The 24,251-nt window shown below is 30.4% G+C and overlaps 2 protein-coding genes across 2 annotated transcripts; both read right to left on the reverse strand.

The window, feature by feature from the left end:
- Positions 1-1,590: 1,590 nt before the first annotated feature.
- Positions 1,591-5,446, reverse strand: Phum_PHUM129300 (Orexin receptor type, putative; the record flags this gene model as incomplete). Its single annotated transcript, XM_002424400.1, has 3 exons — positions 1,591-1,720; positions 4,452-4,573; positions 5,441-5,446. The coding sequence occupies 3 exons, from the start codon at positions 5,444-5,446 to the stop codon at positions 1,591-1,593; spliced, it is 258 nt and encodes an 85-aa protein (XP_002424445.1).
- A 3,152-nt stretch (positions 5,447-8,598) lies between these two features.
- Phum_PHUM129310 (uncharacterized protein) lies at positions 8,599-13,777 on the reverse strand (the record flags this gene model as incomplete). The annotated part of the gene is made up of 6 exons (XM_002424401.1): positions 8,599-9,075; positions 9,198-9,289; positions 9,442-10,293; positions 10,387-12,049; positions 12,152-13,515; positions 13,612-13,777. 6 exons carry the CDS (start codon positions 13,775-13,777, stop codon positions 8,599-8,601), a joined length of 4,614 nt encoding a protein of 1,537 aa, XP_002424446.1.
- Positions 13,778-24,251: the final 10,474 nt, after the last annotated feature.

The following is a 24,251-nucleotide window of genomic DNA, read 5'->3' on the forward strand; positions in this document are numbered from 1 at the left end:
ACAAATAAGAGCCTTGTCGTGTTTAAGAGTGACCATAATAATAATAATAATAATAAAGTTAATAAATTTCGTATCTTGGAATTAGATACTTATTAGATATATTATTATTATTATTATTATTAGCTGTTGTTTTAGGGATTTTCTTTAGGTTTGATTTGTCTCATTGTAAATACAGATAATGTAATACCCCTCCCCTCCCCTCTACTCGCTTTATATCTGTATCAAAATCGGTAGGAATTGATGACGTATATTGAATTTAAACTGTAAGGAATTATGAAAAGGTGCATATTGCATCAAGTAAATGTGTAATCTCTGTACGCCCGATTTTAAGATTGAATCCAACGTTGTATTTTATTTTATTCAATAGACCTCCTTGGATATTATGTTTTACGGATAAATCAGAGGAAATTTTTTCAATATTTTTAGTGTAAAATTTTGATGACTTTTTTTTCTCGATTTTTTTTGTCCCCTCTCCTTAAAAAAATTGTATATGCATTTTGTTTTACATTCGTAATATATGTAATAAATATTTTTGTAATTAATAAATATTTAAAATATATATATATATATATATATATATTTTATATTTGATAAATATTGTTTGAATTTCATTTTATTCAATATACCTCCTTGGATATTATGTTTTACGGATAAATCGGAAAAAAATTTTCGATTAAAAATTAAGTTAAAAATGACATTGAGCGCGAAAATCCAACGTTTACGATTTATTCAAAAGTAGGTCGACCTTGAATCCAAGGCCATTGGTTTTACATTTCGATTTTGTGAAATTTTTCATGGTCATGATTTTTCAACCAAGGTCGACCTTGAATACAAGGCCACCAGTTTTAAAATTTTATTTTGTGAAAATTTTTCATGGTCACGTTTTTGCATTCAAGGTCGACCTTGTATATTTTACCTGACACACATTTTATTTTAAGCGGGAATTCATTGTTTGAATTTTATTTTTTTCTATACCTCCTTGGGTATTATGTTTTACGGATAACTCAGAGTAAATTTTTCGATGTTTTTAGGGTAAAATTTTAATTAAGATTTAATTAATTTTAAAAAAATTCTGATATGCCTTCATATTACTTTATTTTTTTATTATTTAATTGTAGATTGAGTTTATATGGGTAGAAAATAGTGAATTTCACTTCTTCTGAGAGAGGGGAGAGGAATTAGAGGGAGAAGAGGGTGGGAAAAAAATTTTCCCAAAGGTTGTCGCAGTCCCAGCTTCTTTTTTGTTTTTTTTACAAACGTTTAAATTTTACTTAAAAATTTATTAATAATAATAATAATAAAACTAATACTAAATTTTTTAACGTTTAAAATAAATTTTTTTTTTGCGAGAAAGAGAGAGACAGAGACAGAGAGAGAGAGAACGAAAAGAAATTTACAAAAAAACAAAAGAAAATTTAAAAAAAAAAAAAAAAACTTTTTGCGCGTCAAAATGGCGGTTCCCGAATTTCTTAAACTTTTTAATGACATTAAAATTTTATTTTTGTTTTGTTTTTCTCTCTCTCTCTTTCTATCTGTCTCTTTCTCTCTCTTGAGATTTTTCGTAAAAAACGGTTAAAAAAGAAGAAAAATTCACACCTGTGCGAATAAAATAGGTACGGCTAGGAGAAATGCTGAAATCCAAGTGGCTGTGATTATTCTTCGTGCTTGGCTTATGGTACATATATATTGAGCTTTCATTGGATGAACTATTGCGTAATATCTAAAAAAAATAAAATTATGACGTCATCAATTAACATTTTCTTTTTTTTTCCCACCGCGCGTTAATGACACACGACAATTATTATTATTATTATTATTATTATGGTCACTCTTAAACACGACAAGGCTCTTATTTGTCGGGGTTTTTAAGCATTTATTCCCCGACGATTCCTTAGGGACAAATACTCGAATTTCGGTGGTGCTATTTATAGAGTATTTTCCGAAGAATGTGGGACGTCCCACATAGTGCGATTTCCTGGATGGTTTCTTCCTTTAAATTTCCTTTTATGGAATGTGGCATGGCTCCCAATGCTCCCACGATGACTGGAATGGTTCCTGTCTTTACTCCCCACATCCTGGCTATTTCAATTTCCAAATTTCTATATTTCTCCCTTTTGTCTGCTTCTTTGGCTGCCTGGTGTTTTTTTCTGCCGGCACGGATACCTCAATTAACTTACACCATTTTTCCGCATTATGCCTGAGTATGATATCCGGTTTGTTAGCTGGCACAGTTCTATCAGTGTGGATTTGTTGATCATATAGAACTGTGCATGGGCCTACTGTCGTAACCGGGCTTGGAATGTGGTTGTACCACTCCTTGGGTAATCCATCCATTCCATATTCTCGGCATATACTCCAATGGAGATATTGACATATTTTATTGTGCCTTTCTAAATATTCATGTTTTGCCAGTATCGGACAACCGGAAATTAAATGATCGATGGTTTCCGATTGTGATTGGCAAATTCGGCACTTGTCATCTTGGCGGACTTTGAGAATTACTTTTTCATAGTTATGGGTCCGCAATGCCTGATCTTGAGCCGCTGTAATAAACGCTTCTGTTTCTATTTTAAGTTTTCCACGTCGTAGCCAATTGTGCGTGCTCTTCTTATTAATATCGTCGGCATTTATTCTTTTTAGGTATTGCCCATGTAATTTTTTCTGTTCCCATTTGCCTTTTAATTTCTTCTGAGATTGGGCTTTGCTATTATAAGTTGCAAGTTGCCCCTCTTCCATTATCTCGTTTTCTTTATTTTCTTGGACGATTTGTTTTGCCCTTTCCAGAACTCCTTTTTGTTTGTAATTTTTTCTTCCGCATGTATAACTTGGGCTAAGATAGGGTCCCCTTGATGAGATTCCATGTATTTTCCCATTCCAATTATGGCATTCTGGTGTGCCGCTTCTATTTGTCGTAATCCTCTTATCTATAATCTATCCACATCAACTTTGGATATAACGCACCATTCATTGTTAATATTTTCCTTGTTCTTCTGTCCAGGTGCGTGATTTCTTCTTTTGTCCAGTCTACGAGGCCAAATTCTGTATTCTATTACTGGAACTGCTAATGTGCCGAAGGCGTTTAACTTATTTCTTCCATTTTGTTCCAATTTTTTAAAATATTCTTTCTTCAATCGCGGCTTGATTTCCTCGTTGGCTACCCCAAAATTTTCTTCAATCCCTAGATATTTGTATGTTGATCCAGGGTCCAGTTCTTTAATAAGTTCTTTTTCAGCGCCTTCTATATTTTCCTTTTGTTTTAACTTTCCTCTGACAATATTAACTCTGGCACATTTTTCCAAACCAAATTTCATGTTGATGTCAGAGGAAAAAGTTTGTATCGTCGTTAATATTTTCTTCATTCTTCTTCGCTCCATGTACAACACATATGGGTGATTTTCCTGCCTCCCGGTACCAACTCTTAATCCTTGATCCTTGATATTAAGTTGTCCCTCTGGACAGAGGGATTAAAGACATGCAGAATAAAAGTGACGACAGTGAATCTCCCTGAAAAATTCCTCTTTTTATAAATATTATCCTAGAAGAGTATTTTTGTACTTCCAGTTGGGTGCACCAATTTTTCATACTCTTATTATTATTATTATTATTATTTTCCGGAAGGTGAAAATTTAAAAAAAAATCGCGAACCGCAATAACAACAACAACAGCTTTGATCCGTGACGTAATCAAATAAATTTTCTTTCCCTTTCCCCCCCCCCCCTAAAAAAAAAATGCAAATAAAACAAACAACGAGAAGAAGAATAAAAAAAAAAAAAGCAGACGAAAAATTTTTTATTTTATTTTTTTTCGTTTCTCAACCGGAAAACTTTTCGGAAAAAAAAAAAAAACTGTGAGTGAGCTTTTCCAGAAAATAACTTCCTCTCTGGAATTTATACCGATAATAATAATAATAATAATAATAATAATAATAATAAATTTTCGTAAAAACAACGTAAACAACTTCCTTATAGAATCTCAATAGATTTTTCTTTTTTTTTTTTTCGGGGGGAGGAGGAGTACAAAAGGGGAATAGGAGGCAATGGGGAGAAAGAGGAGAGATAGGGAGAAGAGGGGAGGGGGAGGGAAGGAAGGAAGAGGAAAAACTTTATTTAATTACCTGACGCTGGTTGAATTTGTAAAAAAAAAAAAAGAAACCTATCTATTACCTTTACATTACCTACATCATTCCCTTTCTCCCTTTCTTTCTCTCTCTCTCTCTCTATCTCTCTCTGACTCATTAATTTAAACCTTTTTTCTTAATGGTTTACAAATGTCAGAGAGAGATAGAGGGATAGTGTGAGAGAAAGTGCGAGATTTTATGTTGTTATAATTAAAATTTATTTTTAAATGTTTTTTTTACCTTCGCCTTCCGCCATTTTTTTTGTTTTAGTGCGTGTGCGTGAGTTCGGCGTGAGTTTATTATCATTATCATTATCATTATTATTATTACTAACCTTTCCAGGCTCATTGCCGTCAATGTCAATACGCTGCAAATGGCAGACACGCTTTGCATATAATGAACCAATTTGCAAAGCAAAAAACCAAAAGTCCACGTAAAAGAAAACAGTTTTGCCAACTGAAAAAAAAAAACAAAACAAAAAAAAAATTAAATCCCATCATTATTATCATTATTATTATTAATAATATTAAATTTTATTTTTAATAAGATTTTTTATTTAAAAAAATAATTTTTTCTTCTATTATTTATTTATTTATTTATTTGATATTAAATAAATAAATAAGTAGATTGAACGATTTTTTTTTTAATAAAAATAAATTATTTATTTTAATTTCATATCATTATCATTATTATTATCATTATCATTATCATTATCATTATTATCATTATCATTATTATCATTATCATTATTATTATTATTATTATTATTATTATTATTATTATTATTATTATTATTATTATTATTATTATTATTATTATTGATGATGATGATGATGATGATGATAATAAAAATGGCCGGAATATTATTAAACTGTTTTATAAACATTAGTTTTTCCCGATTTTTTTTTTTTTTTTTTTTAATAATAATTTAAAACCTCCGGAAAAAAAATAGAACGAGGGAATGAATGAATGAAGAATGAATGAATGAGTGAATGACTGACTGAATATTGAATGAAAAGAAAATTGACAGGTTTTCTTTTTTTTTTTTCTTAACTAAAATTGAAAAATGAAAAAAATCAACTAAGTGGAAGGAGAAAAATAAAAAAAATAAAAAAAAAAGGAATGAAAAAAAATGTTTTTCTCTCTCTCACACACATACACAGACGCACACTCTCTCTTTCTCTCACATACGCACACACACACAAACAAGCACACATACACTCTCTCTCTCGCACACACTCACGCGCACACACACTCAATCTTTCTCTCTCACTTTCTCTCACACATACACAAGCATACAAACTTTCTCTCTCTTTTACACACACGCATATTCATAAACATACTCTCTCTCTCTCACACACACACACACACACATTTAGTCTTTCTCTCTTTTTCTCTTTCACACACACATACACTTTCTCTCTCTCTCTCACACACGCACAAACAAGCACACATTCAATCTTTCACTCTCTTATTCTCTCTTACACACATACAAACACACGCACACAAACTGTCTCTCTCTCTCTCTCACACATACGCACACACACATACTCTCTCTGTCTCTCTCTTACTCTTTTTCTTCCCATAAACCGACCGATACCCATTCATTCATCGTCGTCTTGCTTCCTTTTATTATTTTCTCACAAAAATCTCATCCTATTATTATTATTATTATTATTATTATCATCATCATTATTATCATCATTATTATATTATTTTTGCGGGGGAAGGGAGGGGGAAGGGGGAAGGTAAAGAAATTTTATTTTTCGGACCCAAAAATTTTTTTTTTTTGCTCGAAAAATAAAGAGGAAATCAATTTTAAAAACGCGATATAAAAAATTAAATTGAAATGATAATAATAATGATAATAATGATAATAATGATAATAATAATAATAATAATTAAATTCCGTAAGATTAATATGTTAATAATAAATCTCATTTTCTTAAAAAAGAAAACTACAAAATTTTCATTTTATCTAAACGTAATTAAAGGGATTAATTAACTTTTTCATTGTAACGACTCTGTTCCGAGTGGGTGGGTGAGAAGGGGGAGGAGGAATAAACCGGAAAAGGAAGTCGCGGGGAGGGAACGGAGGGGGGAGAGAGAGGGAAGGGAAGGGGGAGTATGACGCGAATGAAAAAAATTCGAAAATTTAATTCGTCGTCGTCGTCGTCGTCGTATTTCGTTTTCCTTTTATATTTATTTTCAATTTTTTTTTTTTTTTTTTTTATTTTCACGGATAAAAACTTTCATTTTTTTTATTTTTTCAAAAAAAAAAAAAAAAATGACGTGAGTAAAATTTTCGGAAAAAGAAACAAAATAATCCATTAAAAACTTTTCTTTCTTTTTATCTAAAAAAAAAATTTTTTTAGAAATGTTTTCGAAATCGCCATTTCCTCCCCCCCCCTGCCCCCGTTTTTTGTGTGTCACTCGTAACGATAATAAATATTTTCCTTTTTTTTCCCTTTTTTCGGACACGTCGATTTTCAAACGTCGTTTTTATGACGTAGATGGGGGGGGAAAAAAAAAAAAAGGAAATTCAGTTAAGGTTGGTAGAATTGTTTCAACGGTTTTTTTCCCCTTTATTTTTTTTTTTGAATTATTCGTTCACGTCACGTTTTTCCCCCCTTCCCCCCTCCACTTTAAAATTTTGTTTACTACATGTAAAAACCGAATAAATTGTAAATAATAATAATAATAATAATTTTCCCTAACGGAATCGCGTTTTTCTTTTTTTTTTTTTTTTGCGGGGAAGGGGAGAGGGGAAATAAAACGTTTTACCTTTTTAACCCGATAAAACCGTTAAATAATTCGAACGCACGTTTTTTAGTGAAAATAAAAAAAAAAAAAAAAAAAAAACGTGGCAGTAGATTTTTAATACAACATCCCGACGGGTATACTAAACGATATAAAGAAACAATAATAACAACGTTTACACGATATAAACGAATGAAAAAAAAAAAAAAAAAATGGCGTCGACGATGAATAAAATTTCACGATCGGTTGGGAAATGTAAACGTAGGGGAAAGAGGAGAAACCGGAGGCGGTAATTGGGGGGGGTTAGGGTAAGGAAGAAAAACGTCAACAATCGGAAATAATAGTTGGCAACAACGCGCGCGCGCGCAAAAAATAACGAAAAGCAATCACGTGACCTCCACCTTTTTACACTATACCCCTCATCCCTTTTCACCTATCTATCGTAGAAATGTAAATATTAATAAATAATAATAATAATAATAATAATAATAATAATAATAATAATAATAATAATAATAATAATATTACAAAAAATCAAAAAAAGTTTTTTTTTTTTTTTTTTAAAATATTGGTTTTCGATTTTCAAAAAAACTTTGTCAAATAAAATAAAAAATGTCAAAATGGAGAATGGACAAAAATTGACAAGAAAAAGTTGATTTAAAAAATAAACACGAGAATAATAATGACGTCATAGACGATGACGACGACGACGACGGTAACGGTGACGTACGTGACGATGATGACCGTAAATAAAAAAAATTTTTTTTTTTTTTTTTAATTATATACGATGGGAAGGGAAAAATTTCCCCGTTCATTTTCGTTTTTCCCCGTCACCATCCTCGTAGTATACCTTCGGCTTTGATTTTATTTAAAATTTTTTTTTTTTTTAGGGTGGCAATATTGATTACGACTTTTTTTTTTTTTTAAAAAACGCGAACGATATACCCTTTCCCCCTTTCCCCCCCCCCAAAAAAAAAAAAACGAAACATTTTTCCGAAAAGAAATTATTTTAAACAAAACCGTAAATTACTCTCTCTCTCTCTCTCTCTCTCTCTCTCGACTACTTCCCACAACCGCCACCACTACCGCCACCATCGCCGTTTCCGCTCCCGCCATTTTAGCCATCGTTTCTCCCTTTTTTTTTTTTTTTTTTTTTTTTTTTCGTACGAAATCCGATTTTGAAAATTTTCAACTACCCCTCTTACATAAACAACCGACCCTTAAACGTTAAATATTATTTTTATTATTATTATTTCCTTAATTTAATCGTTTTAAGCTCTTCTCAATTTATATTAATAAATTTTCCTTATTTTTTTCTAAAAAAAAAAAAAAAAAAATGGCCGACTTTGTTTTTTGTTATTCTCCCACATTTTAAAATTTATTATTATTATTATTTTTATTATTTTGTACGTTCGGTTGGTTGTTTTTTTTTTTTTTCAAGAGTCGAACGAACATAAATAAAATTTCCCAGACATAAATTTAACGGTTTTTTCTCCTCTTCCACTTTTCTACCCTTAACGGTTTTTTTTTATATTTACCCTCGCGGTGACGTAATAGTAGTAGTAATAATAATAATAATAATCGTACCTGGTATTATTTTTTTTTTTTCTTTTCTTTTGTCGTCGATTGAAGCGAAAAAAAAAAAAAAATAATAATAAAAAAAAAAAAAAAAAAAAATGTCGCGCAAACGTCAAAGTGTCGACACACGGTTGATCATATATTTAAACATCATCCCTTTCTTTCGACGTTAAATGAAAACACAATTCGGCAATGGCCAAATTGACTTTTTTCTGAGTTTTCAAATCGTTCATTATTCTCAATGTTTCTTCCGTTGGTAAATTCGTTTGAAGTCCGACACTCGATCTCTTACTCGATTTCTCATCATCTAGATTCGTTTGTATGGCTATGTTGACGACGGTCGGATAAGTCGGCGCGAAATCCGTTTGCGATTCTTTACTCATTTCCAATATGGACGACCTATCGTCGTCGCATATCCAAAACGTTTCCGTGCTACTCTGATTGTTTTTCCTTTTATCCGTTTGCACGCATTTCGTCACCGTTTCCGCACTTGCTTGCATTCCGTTGTGTTTTTGTTTGTTGCACACGCCGTGTTGTTGTTGTAATTTTTGCGTTTGCGTTTCCGAATCAACGTTTCTCGGTTGTTTGACTAAAATTCGCTTACACGTTGTTTGCGTACCCTTATCGATATTTTTTATTTTTTCTTTTCCGGCCACGTTCTAAATAAAAAAAAAATTTAAATTATTTTCCCGCCTTTTTTTTACCCCGCTTCCGCTCGTTCGATTATTACTAAAATTCAAACCTTTGTGTAGAGTACTGGTGTTGGTATTGTTCCACCTTCTGATCTTGTTATTGACACGAAACTACTTTTCGACGAAATTATTTCTGTTTTATCTAAAGAATCTTTTTTTTTTTTTTTTAGAGATTAAAAAAAAACAAAATAAGAAAATTATTAAAATCAAATTTTCCCGCCATTTTTTTAAACTCGAAAATAATAATAATAATAAGAAAAAAAAAAAAATTAAAAAAGCACCGTTAAATCTTACTGAGACTTTCCTTTCTTCTTCTCGGGATTCGGGATTTTTTCACATTGTCTTTTTTAAATATATTTTTAAATTTTATCTTTGGCTTTTCTTCATCTATTTCTTCGTTTATTGTTGTCGTCGTAACTGCCGCAGCTGCTGCTGTTGTCGTTGTCGTCGCTGTCGTAGTCGTGGGCGTTATCGATTTATCCATCGATATCGAATCTTTATCCTCTGAATTATTATCATCGTAATCGATTTTATCGATTTTTATCGATTTTTTCGATTTTGTACTTTTCGACGGTATTATAAATTCGAAATCGTCGAGTGGGATTTCGTTTTGCATTTCTTCTTTTCCCATACCTGTTGTTGCTGTCGCTGTCGTTGCTGTCTCTGTCGTTGCTGTCGCCGTCATTGCTGTCGCTGTCATTGCTGTCGTTGTCGTTGTCGCCGTCGTCGTTTTTTTCTTCTTGTATTTTCCATCGATTTTGTTATATTCGTCGACCGTTTCATCTTCTCGAACTATTATGATTTTTTCATCATCATCTTCCGTTACCTTATTATTATTATTATTGAACGATATTGGTGATTCTTTCACGGGTAAAACCATGCAACTCGCATCTTTAAATTTTTTACTCTTTTCTCTTTTCAACGTTAAATTAGGTTTTGATGAAAAACACGTTTGATTACCCATATCGCATTCCATGGCGACCGTTATCGATGATTTCTTTCTCAAACTCATACGTTCTTTATCGTTTTTGTATTGCTGTTTACGAAAATTGGCTAATTTTTTCGTTGAATTTGAATAATAATCACTTTGAGAGGATTCACCTCCTTTTTCCAATTTATCACTCTCCCTTTTTTTAAATAGCATACCTGCGGGGGGAAAAAATCGGGAAAATTTTTTTTTTTTTTTTTATGAATGTACGCCTCCCCATTTAAATAAATTAAAAATTTTTTCCATCGTACCTGAAACGGGATTGTATGAAAAATCCGTATCCATGATCATAACGGGCGCGTCGTTGTTTTTATATAATCTACACTGTATGTTTCCTTCCTGTTTCGTTTTCGGATTAACTTCCGGGTAAAGTTTTTTACCCGTTACCGGATCCACATTTTCCATTCTTATTTCCATTCCGACGTTCAAATCGCAATTGCTTTCGCTTTTCCTAACGGATAAAACTCGAAACATTTCCTTTTGTAGGACGGTTTCGGGAGCGGATGCTGTTCTCCTAGATGGTACTTTTTCTTTTTTATCGACTTTTTTTGATGACGACGGTGCCGCAGCACCACCACCACCACCACCAGCACCGCCGCCACTTTTCCCGCTTCCGCAACCTCCTGTGAATCTCGACCACGAGCTTAACCTCGTGAGCATGGTTTCCGACGTACCTTTTATTCTTTCCAAACAATTTTTAAACGATTTCTTATGTTTTATCGGATACAAGTGAACCTTATTTTCGATCCTTTGCAATTCCTTTTCCAGCTTCGTTATTCTTTTCGTTAGAATTTTACAATCTTCGCAACAGGATTCGATTCTTTTGAGCCGCGTATCCTTTTGTATTTTCGCCGATGGAACTTTAAAATTTGCCGGTTTTACCATTTCTTGTTCCTTTTCCCTTTCCCTTTCCCTTTCTCTTTCCCTTTCCCTTTCTCTTTGCCTTTCCTTTTCCCTTTCCCATTCCCTGTCCTTTTCCTTTTCCCTTTCTTTTATTTTTTCATCCAATTCAGCGATTTGTTTATCGACGGAAAATGATTTCAACGATAAATTACTCTTGCTCGTGTGTCTCTCTTCGAAATCTTCATTTAGAAAAGCCGCATCCGAACTTTTCTCCGGTTGTATTTGTTTTTTAACTATTTCGTTTTCCACTTTGACTTCGTCATTTATCCTCGTCGATTTTACCACTTTTCCATCGTTTCCATCGGATTTCGTTTGTTTGTAATTCTCGTCGTCGAGTTTTTTATTTCTATTCAATTTGAAACCCGCATCCAAGTTTGTCGCGCTATCCGCCGCGGGATATAATATTATCGGGAAAGCGGAAAATTCGCAACCTTTTTTTTTCCTCTCTTCGAACCTCGTTTTTTTTCTCTCGTTGAAAAAATCACTTTCGCTCACGGATTCCTTTAACGTTATCCTATTATTGTTATTACCCTTCTTATGTAATTCCTGTAGGAAATTCGTGCATTTTTTTATTTCTCCCGAGAGTTTACCCATGAGAAATCGTAATTCCGACGATGAATTCGTTAAATTGTTTTCCATGAGTGAAAATTTCTCACGCGAATTGTGCAGTAGAAAACTCGAATTCGCGCTTGCTTGTAAAAGATTTTGACAGCTCACGCTCGTGAAACTCGATGCGGATTCCGTATTTTTATATTGATGATAATTATTATTATTATTATTATTATTATTATTATTATTATTATTATTACTATTATTACTACCATTACTATTATTATTATTATTATTATTATTTTTCGACAGTAATTTATCGTCGAGATCTTTTTCGTTCGCGAGTAAAAACGCTTCGATATTTTGCAATCGATTACATTTTAAATTCGCATACGGCGACATCGAACTTTCGATATCTCGATTTCTCGTCAAATGATCGGATGTTTTGATCCTGTGAAATTCCTACGAAAAAAAAAAAAAAAAAAAAAAAACAAATAATAATGATGATGATGATTTTTCCGATGTCGCGACGTAATCGCAACCGTAATAAATGTTCGTTCTTACTTGATAACTCGATATTTTTTCAATGATGCTCCCTCTGAAGAAAATTTCCGTGGAATTTTCCGTGCTCGAATAATAATTACCCGAACGATCTTGCGAGCTTAAAAACGATCTCGCGGAAAACATGTCGGCGACGGCGCATCTATAATTCAGAGAATGTTTTATCGATTCCCAAAATTTCATTTTATCGATTTGATCCAATCTCATCATTTCCCGGTGCAAATCTAATTTTTTATTCGCGGCATCTTTCAATCTCTTCTCGAGTATTCCCTTGTTGGACGCCGCGTACTTGAATATTTTCTTATCGTTTTTGATATCGTTCGACACCATGTACTCGGTCAAACGATGAGTCAAATCTTTCGATTTGTCGAAATTTTTCCCCGGGTTTTCCGTCGCGAGTCCATCGTGATGAAATTCAATACCCTGAGCACCGTTGCTGCTGAAAAAATCAATCGACGAATGAAAATCTAAATTTTTCTTATTCGACGATATCGCGCAATATTGAGCGTGATTGAATTGAGATTTTCTAGGTTCGGATAAACTTCTCTTGGACGGATACGATGAGTCCACGAGCGTTTTCCCACAATTTTCCGTGTAGGAAAAACTTTCTAGTCTGTAATCGTTTTCGAATTCGGAACCGATGTAATTTTTCTTATTGTGTCTTTGATATATGATTATCGTTTGATTATTGTTGAGTTCGTCGTCGTTTCTCCTCCTCCTCCTCCTACCATCTTCTTTCGTCGGCATGTTTTTACAATGAAAATAATCCATTTCTTTTCTCGGTTTGTTTTTCTTATGCATGTGATTATGATGATGATGATACATATCTTTTCCGATGTTGTGTTTATTTTGTTTCAAATCGTATTTAACATCGTTACGATTTGCTGATTTGCTCCTCATTTTTCTCACTCTTTCACTCTTGTTGATATTTTTTGAATGATGATGATGATGATTATTGTGATGATGATGATGATGATTTCCTTTAACGAAATAATTTTTATCGTATTTGTTATGTATGTTGTTAAAGGGTAGTATCGAATAATTCGTGTGATCCCACGTGCTACTGAAATTTTTCCCATTTCCGCTTTTCCCCGCTCCCGCGTCGTTTTTATTTTTATTCAGCCATACGTATTCTCCCGTCGTCGTGTCTTTATCTTGTTTCGTCGTACCTGTTTTATCACCCGTTTTCGTATCGCACGAATCTCCCCATCTCGTCGTCATAGTCGTTTTGTATTGTTTTTTACCCCTTTGTTTACCATCCAAACAACCTAATATTTTCCTTTGATGTTTACCATGTTCGTTGTGTTTTTTTTTACGCGGCGATTCTATCAATTTACATTGTTTTTCACTTTCGTGATGTTTTCCTCCTGTAAAATAAAAGGATAGTAAATACACACTCGCGTTTTAAATCCTTATCGAATGTAATTTTTCCCCCTCCCCCTCCCCTCCCGCCATATATATACCTTTTTCTTGTCCTCTCACGTGATAGTAATGATGATGATGATTATTATCGTTTGTTCCATCGATTTTTGTTGTTTTTTTCAAATGCCAATTTCTCACGTGATCGTTGGCCGACATGTATTTTCCCTTAAGGCAATGTTCATCTCTTTCACCAGATAAATTTTTCATTTTTCTCCCCGATCCTTATACATATTCCATTCGTTTAATTTTATTTATTATTATTATTATTATTGTGATTAGTGATGATGATGATGATGATGATCGAATACGATTATTAATGGAGTATTTTTATCCTCGATCTGGAAAACTCGATGAATTCCAAAGGAATCACGAGATTTCCAAATTTCATTCTTTTCATACGAAAAAATTATTATTATTATTATTATTTTTATAAATTTTGATTTTATCAATTTAACAGCATCGACTACAACAATAATAATAATGATAATGATAATGATAATAAAAAAAAAAAAAATAACAATAATCACTTATTTATTTTCATCACGTATTAAAAAATATTAATTTTTTTTTTTTTTTTTTTTTTTTTTTTTTTAAAAAATTTTTTTTTTTTTTATATTTGTCTAACAAGTAAAAAAAAAAAAAGGGGAAGGAACGAAACTTTAAAATTTTTTTTTTTTTTATTAGTTTTATCTTTGTTCACGTCGTTCCAGGTTTGCCAATTTTCCCCGGGGGGGGGGAAACAAAAAAAAAAAAAAAAAAAAAAAAAAAAAAAAACGATTTTTTCATATTCGATATTATTTTCGTTCGCGCGCGCGCTCGCTCGCCCGCGTCTAATTACACGATACTCATTTTTAAACGGTAATATTATTATTATTATTATTACTTACAAACCTTTCGTGAAAGAAATACGAAATGATAATAATGTTAATAATAACGGTCGTATTTTAAATTCGTTAACAAATTTTAAATAATAATAATAATAATAATAATAATAATAATAATAATAATAATAATAATAATAATAATAATAATAATAATAATAAGATTGTGGGTATATATATATATAAGTTCAAAATTTGTTTGAAATATTTTATAAACTATGTCGTTGTTATCATTATCAATTTCATCCTTTATTTAGGATAATCTTTTTAAACCGGGGGGAGGAGGGAGGCGGGGGAGGGGAGGTGGAGGGGGTGACAAAGACAACGACGACGACGAAAACAACTTTTAATCAATACAACAAAGCATATTTGGTTAAATTAATTTAACTTTAAAAAAAAAATAATAAAAGGAAACGGAAATGGTTGAGGAAATGAATGATGACATGCGTATCGAATCGGAATTACATACATACTACCTTCCTTCCTTCCTTCCTTCCTTCCTTCCCACCTACAAACCTTTCTTTTTCATAGAGAGAGAGAGATAGAGATAGATAGAGAGAGAGAGAGAGAGGGAGAGAGAAATTTCCGACCTTTCTCAGAAGGGGGACGACGTCGATAAAAAAAAGAAAATTTTTTTTTTTTTTTTTAAATTTGAATTCAATGGTTCTCGAATTTTTCTTCTTCTTCTTCTTCATCTTTTCTTTTTCTTCTTCTTTTCTTTTTTTTCTTTTTTTCTTTAAATTTATCTTTTTTGATATTTTAGTTTATAAAACTTTATGCTTTTTTAAATTACATCAAAGAAGACGCAGAAGAAGAAAAAGAAAAAGAAAGAGAGAGAGAGAGAGAGAGAGATAAAAAGACGCTTTTTTTTTTTTTGAATGCAAAGGTAGTAGTCGGTCGTCGTTTCTCCCCCCCCCCCCCCCCCAAAAAAAAAAAAAAATCGATGAATGGATAAAAGTAAAAGCTTTAACACAAAACAGATAAGAACTTGAATGCGTGCGTGCGTGCGTGTGCGTGTGTGTTGTGTAAACACGTTTATGTGTGTGCATTCATGAAATCGTTAATTTTATAACATTATCAATAGATGTAAATGTTTAACGTCACTCAACAACAACCCTCTCACCCCTCCTCTCTCCCCCACTCTCTCTCTCTCTTTGTTTTTATTTTGTACTTTGGGGAATTTAACGGGATAAGTGGTTTGGGAAGGGAGAGAAGGGAGAGGAGACGAATGCAAAAGCTTTTGTCCTAAAAAAAAAAAAAAAATACGATTTACGATCGTCAAAAAAAAAAAAGAAAACGAAATAAAATTACCTGCGTGACGGTTGATTACAAAAAAAAAAAAATGTGTGGGGGTGGGGGGGTGATTAGGTTGGGAAAGTGGAATTAGAAAAAAAAAAATCAAATAAAATATCATTTTACAAAAAAAAAAAAAAAAAAAAAATTAATTCCCGATGGAAAAATCAAAAAAAAATCCGACCGAATGTTTTTTTTTTTTTTACGCTTCTCGTGTAAGTAATAATAATAATAATAATAATGAAAAAAATCGTCTCGTGACACGATGAATTTTTATAACCGTTCAAAAAATAAATGACATTTTTAAAAACGTTTAATTAATTTTTTTTTTTTTTTTAAAATCCGGTAATTACCTGACAGGTACGTCAAGAAAAATTTTTTTAAAACGTCGTCGAAAGGAAACCGTAGGGAGAGGGAGTGGGCGGAAATGCAGGGGGGTGTCATATTAAATTTTCGTATAAAAAACGCTTTTCCTCATTTTAAAAAAATTTTTTTTCTTTCGCGCGGTATAATAATAATAATAATGAAAATTCCCGAAAAAAAAAAAAATACCCGTCCTGGAATATATTTTTCCGTGGGATTTAAAAAAAAAAAAAAATTTTCCATAGAGAAAAAAAAGTCACGTGAGAATAGAAATGTATAATAATAATAATAAATTTTAAAATGAAACCGTTTGAGAAAATATCTCGATGATAATTTATAATTCATTTAATCGTGGAAATAGAATAAAATCCAGTCGTGTCATCAGGAAAAAAAAAAAAAATTTTTTTTTTTTTTTTTTTGTCTTTTCGGTTATCCCGAAATGCAACTCAGGTATTTACATCCTATTTTTAATCCCGTACAAAAAAAAAAAAAAAAATCCCGTAACCGTCGTCGTCGTTGTCGTGTAAATAAATAAAAAGACATAATTCGTTTCTTCCTTCCACGTAATTTCCACATTCATTGTTTTTTAAATAAATATTAATCGTGGAAAATTTCGTTCGATCGATCGTTCGATCGATCGATCGATACATCGTTAATAAAATATCGAAAGGAAAAAAAAAAAAAAAATTAATTTTCGTCAAAATTTTTCCTTTTTACTTCCGGTTTAAAAAAAATTAATATGTAAAATTTCGAATGACTCGGGAAAACTTTTTTTTCCCCCCCCCTCCCCCCCCCCCCATCATCTTTAATCAATTTATTAAAGTGGCACCAACCATTTTCCCGAAACCCTTTCAAATAATAATAATAATAATAATAATGAAATTTTTAAATGAATTTCCGGTTATTCCGATTTGAAAAAAAAAAAAAAAAAAAAAAAATTTGAAATCTTATCACGTTATCGCTTTAGGTGGAAAATTTTTTTTTTTTAATACGCTCGACTAATAATAATAATAATAATGATAATGATAATGATAATAACGATAACGGTAATTTTATTATGTTTCAACGGTTTTTTTTTTTTTTTTTTGGAAATTCAAAGAAAAATAATAATGATAATAGTAATGAAAAAAAATTCATTATTAAAATTCGACAGAAATTTTTTTTTTTTTTTTTTTTTCGATTTGTCTTTCCGAAGGGGATGACGAGCAAAAAATGGGGGGAATGGGGAGGGTAAAGAGGGAAAAGACGAGGGAGGAAGAGGAAATAAATGTAAAATCGTTTGTTTTAACCCGCAAAACTTTTTTTTTTTTTTTTAACGTTTGATTTTCGAGCTTTTTTTTTTTTTTTTAATCACAAAAAAAAGAAAAAAAGAATTCTAAAATCCTTTTTTTTTGACTTGATAAAACGTGTCAATAGAAAAAATCCATTTTTAAGTAGGGAAAATCGTATTTGTGGTATCTTGAAAAATGTTTTCTATAAAATTCTTGTTTAAATTTTTTTTTTTTTTTTAAATAAAAAAAAAATGTGTTCAAGTTTTCCTTTTACCAACTATGAGAAAATTCTTTCTTAAAAGGTTTCCTCACGCACACGCACACTCTGTCTCTCTCTCTCTCTCTCTCGTCAGTTTTCGATGGCACTCCTTATCATTATTACCGGCCCCCCAATGAAAAACAATCAAAAAAAAAAAAAAATTTCCCGAAATTCATTCGATAAAATTGAAAACATTTAGAGAGGAAAATTTATATAACCGCACAATTTAAAAAAAGGAAAAAAGGAGAGAAAAAAAGGAAAAAAAAAGGAAAAAATTTGTGACGTATGTTAAATTTCAAATTTTTCTCAAAAAGTTTTCGAATTAAAAATAAAACTCGTAACGATTTATGTGACGTAACCGACACGCACACGCACACGCACTTACTCCGCCATTTTTTTTTTTTTTTTTTTTTTTTTTACTTTTTACTTTTTCCATTTATTTCAATTTTTATCATAATCGTGATTATGAACGTTTGGAAAAAGTTTGCAAAAAAAAAAAAAAAGGATGCAGAGAAAATTTTTTTCTTTCTCTTACCTTTACGGGAATGCAAAACAAAATGAGCAAAAGATCGGACGATGCCAGGCTCGCAAGGAAAACGTTTGTCGTACTTTTCATTTTCCTATATCTCGATGTTGTGAAAACAATAAGAACGTTTCCAACCAATCCGAGTACCTGGAAAAACAAAAAAAAAAAAGTGCCAACTTGAGAAAATTAAAGAAAAAAAAAAAAAAAAAACTTTCAAAGCAAAAGAAAAAGTGAGTGAGAGAGAGAGAGAGAGAGAGAGAGAGAGAGAAATGAAAAAGTTTTTCAAAGTTTTCCGTCGTAATTTTCTTTTTCTTTTCCCACTTGCGAAAACTTTTTAAAATATTATTATTATTATTATTAATTGTAATTTTATGTATGATTTAATTTTAAAAATTTTTATTTAAAAAAAAAAAAAAAAAAACTTTTTCAAACATTATTATTATTATTATTATTATTTTTATTATTATTATTAATTTAGTCGTTTAAGTAAAAAAAAACTACCGTGACCTTTTTTTTTTTTTTTTTTTTTTTATTAAAAAAATTTTTTACGACTGAATATTTTTTTTACCACCGCCATCTCTAAAACAGGTATCACTTAATAAAATCAACGACCATTTTGTTTTTTTTATTACCCCTTTTTTTCCTTTTTTCCTTTTTTCTTTTTTTTCCTTTTTTCCTTTTTTTTTGTAAATTAATTCAAATGGCGGAAAAAGTCAGAGACCACCTTAAAAAAAAAATGTCAAATATATCCGGTTCCTGATAATAAAACAAAACACGCGGTTTCGGTTTATACACGAGGGATTCCTTTCATTGTTGGTTTTCCACGCCGGTATCGGGAATCTAGAACGGGAATGACGGGAATGAAAAGACAAAAAAAAAAAAGGGAATCAAAGTGAGGGAATTTTTGAAAAAAACCGGAAACAAAACTCAAATATGCAAAACAGGGAAAAAAAAAATTGTGGAAAAGTCACTACAAACACACAAACACACACACACGCGTAATAATAATAATAATAATAATAAATTCCTGTAAAAAAAAAAAAAAAATTACAGGGAGGGGAAGCGGGGAGCGAGGGGGGGGGGCTTTAAACAAAAAAAAATATGCTCGTATTTCTTTCTATCGTTTTGTAATTTCGAAAAAAAAAATATGGCGGGGAAAGAAAAAAAAAAAAAAAATTTTATTGTTTCCTTTTTTTTTTTTTATCGAAAGAGAGACTTTTTTGTATTATTTCCCCCCTACCCCGACCACCACCACCACCACCATCGTTCCACCATTTTCGTTAATTTTTTTTTTTTTTTAAAAGTAAAAAATGAAAATCCCATTAAAAAAGATTTTAAAAAAAAATTTATATATGATATACGTAAATACGTAAAGTCATTTTCTCTCTCTCTCTCTCTCTCCCTTTTTTTTTTTATTTAAAAACAAAATGGCGGAAACAGGCGGAAAAAAAAAAAACCACGTAACGAACTATAAAATAATTTTTTTTTTTTTGGTTTTTGTTTTCTCTTTCGCACACACGCACACGCGCGCACACACACACACACGATAAAAGGTTAATAAGAAAAAGAAAAGAAAAATGAATAATAAATGAACAACAAAAGGATATTTTTTTTTCAATGCGAATGAATGTGAATGAATGAATGGGAATGAATGAATGGAAAAAGACCAACGCATGAAAGAGAGAGAGAGAGAGAGAGAGAGATTTAAATATAATTCCGGTAAAAGTTTTTTTTTTTTTTTTTTTTTACTTCAATGTTATAGGTAAAGAAAGAAAGAAAAAAAAACAAAAAAGGTAAAAACAATAAAATATCTTATGAGAGGAAAAGAGACGGAATAAGAGAAAATGTGAAAGAGAGAGAGAGAGAATATATCGAAAATGAAAAGAGAGAGAGAGAGAGGGGGGGGGGTTTGAAAGGGAAAACTTTTCCATGATTCCATTATTTAATTAAATCGATGATGATTCTTTTATACCCAAAAAAGTAAATTACAATAATAACAATAGTAATAATAATAATAATAATAATAATAATAATAATAATAATGATGATGATGATGATGATAATAATAATAATTTTTTTTCAATTTCCCGTCGCCGAAAAGAAAACAAAAAGAGGGGGGAGGGGGAAAAAAAAAAACTTTCTGATTTTTTATTCAAAGTGTCAATGACAAAAGAGAGAAATCAATCGTACTTACAAACGTTAAACAATAAACAATGAGAGTTGGTAAAAGTTCATCCCAGAAAAACGTGTTGTGACTTGCTTCCACGTCATAATCGTAATCATCCAATACTTTTGTTAAATTAATTAAATCTGTAACAAACAAAACAAACAAACAAATGTAATTTTTTTTTTTTTTTTTCGAAAGAATTTCTCTCTCTCTCTCTCTCTCTCTTATTAATATTAATATTATTACCACGATTGACATTTTCTTTTTCCGAAACGTTGATTTAATTTAAAAACAAAAAAAATTCATAACTTTTTTTTTTGCAAAATTTACGACGAGGAAAAAAGTGGGGGGAGGGGAGGGAAGTGGAGGGGAGGGGCAAAGTAAATTTTTCAAATGAAAAATCACGTTGAGTTTTAATCTTTTCCATTGCCACGATTCTTCAATTTAAAGACCTTCTTCTCTTTTTATTAACTTAGTTAAGAAACAAAAACCAGTTCGGTTTGTTAGTTCGAAGGTGTTAAAAAAAAAAAGTTATAATAATAATAATAATAATAACAACAACAATAATTATAATAATGATAATAATAATAATATTAATAACAAACTACAACGATTATAATAAATTTATAGTTTTCTCTCTCTTTTTTGTTTACCTCTGAAAATAATTTTCGTAAAAGTTTTTTTTTTTTTTAAATAAATTTATTATTATTATTATTATTATTATTATTATTAAATTTGTCAAATTTTCTATATACACGTTCGAAAAATTTTATTATTATTATTATTAACAACGTAAATTATAAATTAATATTTATTTATTTATTGAGAGAAGAAAGAAAGAAAAAAGAAATAAATTTGCGAGAAAAATTATTTTTATCATTAAAATTATTATTATTATTATTATTATTATTATTATAAATATTTGATTTTTATAAATTCGTTGGAAAAAATAAAGGAAATTTAATTTTACCTAAAAACCCTTCGAGGAACTTTTCTCTCTCTCTCTCTCTCTCTCTTTCTCTCTTTATTAAAAAATACAAAAATTTTTTTTTTTTTTTTTTTTTTTTCATTTTTCAATTTAATAATTAGTTACAAGCGGAAGATGAATCGAGTAGAAAGACGAAGACAGAGAGATAGATAGATAGAGAGAGAAAGAGAGACAGAGAGAAATTGTTATATAAAAAGGAGAGAGAGAGAGAGAGAGAGAGAGAGAGAGAGAGAGACTGTTAGTTAAAGAGAGGGGAGAGAGAAAGAGAGAGAGAGAGACTGTTAGTTAAAAAGATGAGAGAAAGAGAGATACTGTTAGTTAAAGAGAGGGGAGAGAGAAAGAGAAACTGTTAGATAAATAGAGGAGAAAGAGGGGGAGAGAATAAGAGAGGAAAAGTGAGAGAGAAAAAGCATTCAATTTAAAACTATCGAAAAATAAAAATAAAAAAAATGTACACGTCCCCGCCATTTTTCTTTTTCTTTTTTTTTTTTTTAAATTAAAATAAATGAAAATTTAACTTTTTTTTTTTTTTTCAATCGTTAATAAAAAGCGATATTTTAATTACGTAAATATAACAAAAACCATCATCGGAAAATAGATTTTTTTTTTTAACAAAAGAAAAAAAAAGAAAATTCTAATTAGCGATTCGATAATAATAATAATAATAATAATAAAATTTCCACGGGTTTAGAAATTAATCGAATGCATTTTTTTTTTTTTTGTTACAATATGGCGCACGAAAGGTGATGATGATAAAACTCGAACGTTTTGTTTTTTTTTTTTTACGTCATGAAATCCTGTAATTGATTCGAGTTATCATAAAATAAACCGAAAATACATAAACAACAACAACAAAATGAAAAAAAAAAAAACGTTTTACGAGTTTATACACGTCGTTTTGATAAAAAAAAAAACCGTTAGATTTAAATTATTTTTTAATACCTCATGATTTTATACGAAATGTTCTTCTAATACAATTTCAAACCTTTTATTATTTATTCAAACAAAGTTTAATTTTAAACTTTTCAAACAAAGGAAATCTTCAATTAGCATTTAAAATTTAAAGGTTTTTGTTGTTGTATAATTAACTCCCGTAAACCATCCACCCCCCCTTTTTTTTTTTTTATTTGCCACATTCCTCCCCCCACGCGCCCCGAATTCGAAATTCGTTACATTTAAATAAACCAATCATTATCGATAATTATTCATTTCCTTTTTTTAAAACAAACAAACAAACAAACAACAAACAATATCACGTGAGAAAACATAATGATTACACGTATAAACAATAGTAAAATACATCAATTAAATGACAAAGGAAAATAAGGCGTTCTACGCTATCCGCCATTTTGATACGTACTCGTGACGTAATAGTAAAAAAAACCACAGAGTAATAAAAATGCTTGCACGCTCACACTCGCTCGCTCATTCACTCACACTCCTCCGTCTGTCTCCGTGTATTTATTTATTCTTCGTTTTGTTTATGTTATTTTTTTTTTAAATGTGCGTTCACAAACGTCGCAATTTGACAAAATGACGTCATAGAAAATTAAATTATTTACAATTTTTTTTTTCGTTATTATTCCTCCGAAAAAAATTATTTTATTCGAAAACGAATGGATGAATGATTATCGATAATCGTTTTATTCCAATAACGATTTTAATTAATATAAAATATTTATTATTAATATTATAAATCTTTTGATTTATTTCGTTATTAATTTTTTTTTTTTTTAATCGTATACGATCACGATGATTGTAATTACATCGAATTGAAATCGTTTTCCATTTTTTTTTTTTTTTTTTTTTCGAATCGTATTTTAACGGATTTTACAAATTCGAACGAAATTATAAAAACGAATCCATTTAAATTTATCATTAATAATATTATTATCATTATTATTATTATTCAAATCGATTTTATTTAAAAAAAAAAAATTAAGATTTAAACTTTTATCATTTTCATATCATACGCACACGCACACACGCACACGCACACACGCACACGCACCACGTGTCACCAGATTGAACGTTAGTTTTTTATTTTTTTTAAAAGAAAAAATTCTGATAAATGACTTTGTGTCAAGTAAACGTGTAATAAATCAAAATGAATACAATATGGCCGACATATTCATCGTACTTACCCCTCCCCTCCCCCCGAACTTTGAATTTATTTCTTTTGTTTTTCCGATTTTTTTACTTTAAATTTTCCGTACGTAAAACAAATCTATTTATTATCATTATTATTGTCATTTAAGTCGTCGTTGTTTTTTAATATGTATAATAAATAAAACTTATTTTAACTTGGCCAATTTTAATTTTATACAAAATAAAATAATAATAATAATAATAATAATAATAATAATAATACCCAATATTAGTTTGAAGAAGACCAGAAAAAAAAGAAAAATTAAAAATTAGTCTCATTAAAATTAATTATTTATGTATAATTACGTTTTCTTAATAATTAAAAAAAAAAAAAAAAATTTTTTTTTCTTCTTTTATTTTCTTACACGTTTTATTATTATTATTATTATTATTATTTTACATCACGAAAATATATTTAAAAAAAAAAGAAAATTTTTTTTTTTCGTTTCTTTTGACCCCGACCTTTGAAAATAAATAATAATAATAATAATAATAATAATAATAATAATAATAATAAAGCCAACGGCCATAGCGTGCTGGTCACACCGGTTCCCGTACGATCACCGAAGTTAAGCAGCATCGGGCGTGGTGCAAACTTGGATGGGTGACCGTTTGAGAACGTCACGTGCTGTTGGCTTAAAAAGAGAAAAAAAATGAGAACAAGACAAAGTAAGAACCAAAAACAAAATCTTGTTCTACGGTCGACCTGAGGCAGCTCGACGAGAATGTGAATTTCACTGCTTCTGACCCTGGCCACTCCAAAGATGTTAGTCACCGGAGCCCAG

The sequence above is a fragment of the Pediculus humanus genome, genomic scaffold (assembly GCF_000006295.1).
Source record: "Pediculus humanus corporis 1103172107475 genomic scaffold, whole genome shotgun sequence".
Taxonomy (NCBI): Eukaryota; Metazoa; Arthropoda; class Insecta; order Psocodea; family Pediculidae; genus Pediculus; species Pediculus humanus.